This window comes from Otolemur garnettii, unplaced genomic scaffold, assembly GCF_000181295.1.
Source record: "Otolemur garnettii isolate 467f Iridium unplaced genomic scaffold, OtoGar3 scaffold00058, whole genome shotgun sequence".
Taxonomy (NCBI): Eukaryota; Metazoa; Chordata; class Mammalia; order Primates; family Galagidae; genus Otolemur; species Otolemur garnettii.
The window spans coordinates 8,159,300-8,161,783 of NW_003852453.1; the positions used below are offsets into that span (position 1 = coordinate 8,159,300).

At 45.9% G+C, this 2,484-nt stretch overlaps 1 protein-coding gene across 1 annotated transcript in view; it reads right to left on the minus strand.

Annotated features, from left to right (window-relative positions):
- The window catches only part of LOC100961328 (liver carboxylesterase 1-like), a 15,910-nt gene that overhangs the window by 7,338 nt on the left and 6,088 nt on the right, over positions 1-2,484 (minus strand). Inside the window, exon 4 of the mRNA XM_023514762.1 lies at positions 1,761-1,865. Within this exon, the coding sequence (XP_023370530.1) occupies positions 1,761-1,865 (105 nt within the window). The remainder of the gene's footprint in view (positions 1-1,760; positions 1,866-2,484) is intronic.

The following is a 2,484-nucleotide window of genomic DNA, read 5'->3' on the forward strand; positions in this document are numbered from 1 at the left end:
TGTGTGTTCCCCAAGATTGTGGTGATTGTAATATTGCACCATGGCTGACAGGTCTGACCTGTATGGGGGAGGTGAGGAGTGAGGGCTCCTGCATTTTAGACTGATGCCCTAACAGCCAAGAGAGTGTGCATGTGTGTGTGGGAGTGTGTGTGCATGTGTGACAGCATGTGTGTGTGTGTGTGTGTGTGTGCATCAGATGCAGTGGAGAATCATGTAAGCACTTCCACGAGATCTCAGAACAGCTCAGAAGTATGTCCTGAGAACTTAGATGACAGTTTTCCAGTCACCATCTCTCTTTATAATATCACACCCCATGGAGAATTGCTGAAATATCTGCCTCTTTTCGGTATTAAAATACAGCTTGTTCTAATTCTTTGAACATTTTGCTCTCCTTAGTAGAGCGTGATCAGCGAAGACTCATGTCCCAAGGCCAAATGGACTCAGTGGATGGAAATGGAAGCAGAGACCAGGGCCAGAGGCCTGTGCTGGGGCTCCAGGACTATCCTCAAGTCCCCAGGATCCAGATGGGATTCCAGGCTTCAGGCTACTGCTGAGCTCATAATTCACATCTTTACCCCACAAAAGGCAAAGCCCCCATTGGGCATAGATGCTGCATTCTCTGGCTGCTTGTCCTATTGTGTTTCCCTGTGACGACAGACAACTGCCATAGCCATCTATGAATGCTCAAATGTCACCTTCTCAGAGAAGCATCCCTGATGGCTCTAAGGAATGTTTCCCTTCTCTGTATTCAAACCATATTCATCCTGCTAATTATATGGGTGTGCTTCTTCCTGGGTGGTTCCTTGTGAGCAAGGATTATGTCTGATTGAAGTCTGCATCACCTGCAACCTCCCCTGCCACTTCCCTGCCAATACACTTAGCATGGATGCATGGATGGATGGATGGATGGATGGATGGATGGATGGATCAATGGATGGATGGATGGATGGATGGATCGATGGATGGATCGATGGATCGATGGATCAATGGATGAATGGATCGATGGATGGATGGATTGATGGATGGATGGAGCTGGTTAATACTTGCATTATGGGTGACCTGGCTAGATACATAGATAGGTGGATGATAACCAGAAGGTAGGTTGTGGATGGATTATTGATTTTGAAGGAATGGATGATGGAGCGAAGATATCCAGTGGCTAGATGATACATCAAGAAAACAGATGAAGAAAGTGTCTCAAATGGGTTGATAAAAGATTGATGAAAGGATACCAATGAATTGGATGATTAGTGGATGGACAAACGGATAATAAGATGGTGGATGAATGCATGGGTGGCTGAATGGCTATCCTACATTCACAATTAAAGAAAAGTTTTGCAAAATCTTGCCTATTGGACCACCATTAGGTTTAATTTAGATAGTTTCTACATCAACCAAGATAAATAGTGACATCCTTCTGAAATATTTGTGCTTAATATCCCTGTCCCCCAAATTCAGGATAGTAACTATCCCTGGGTAATATATAATTTCTTACAAAGACATTGAAGTACAAGAATGGTGAAGTGCTAAGTTTTGATAAATTTCCTACACAACTTTTCATCATGTTATTTTCAGACTTCTTTGGATATTTGAGGAATGTGATAAGAAAATCAGAAAAAGGAAATTCCCCATTCAGATCCAGAGACCCGGGAGAGGTAAGAAACTGACCCAGGGAGTTTATCCAGGGCACAGGGACAGCTGTAATGACAAAGACTAGGGACATGCTTGCAGATTGGGGGTACTAGGAGGCACCCACCTACCATTTTTAGTGTCAAATCAAAGAGCTCATCCTCTGTCTTCTGGCGCAGGCAGTGAACCATGACAGCCGACGTGGTGGTTTTACATCCAGCAGTGACAGCAATTTTCTGCAAAGGTCACAGGCCACAAGGCTCAAGAGCAATGTCCCTTCCCTCCATCCAGGTGGAAAGACAAGTTCTACCCCCAGCCCAGTGTGTGAGGCAGCAGGGGGCAGACAGTCCTCTAGACCAGCACCTGTGGGTCTGGCCCCAGAGAGTGCAGCCTTCTTCCTCACCTGAGTCGTGACGTGAGTGATACGTGTGTGGTCTCTCTCTCTGTTACCTTACCTCTGTTAAAAGGGGCATAGTGACATCAAAGCTGACTGTCTCAAGAGGGAGGAAGCACGGTGTGGGGGATAAGACTATGGAACCCCAATTCCATCATCTGGCTTCCAAGACCAGCTCTAGCATTTATGGCCATTGACACTCAGGAAAACCATTTGAGCTCTTTCTGCCTCATTTTCTCCCCCTTAGATGGGCATAATGACCCCACCCACTTTATAAGAGGAGTTAACAAGAGGGAAGAGCATAGGAGAGTCCTGTGTCTCCCCCACACTCAGCACGTGCACAATTGCAGGAGGCCTAGACAAGGCACTTCAGAAAACACCAAATGTGCTTTAAATGAGAGCTCTAGAGGAAGATACCGTGTGTCACCTCGGGACATCGACACGGTTTCTCATTCGAGTGA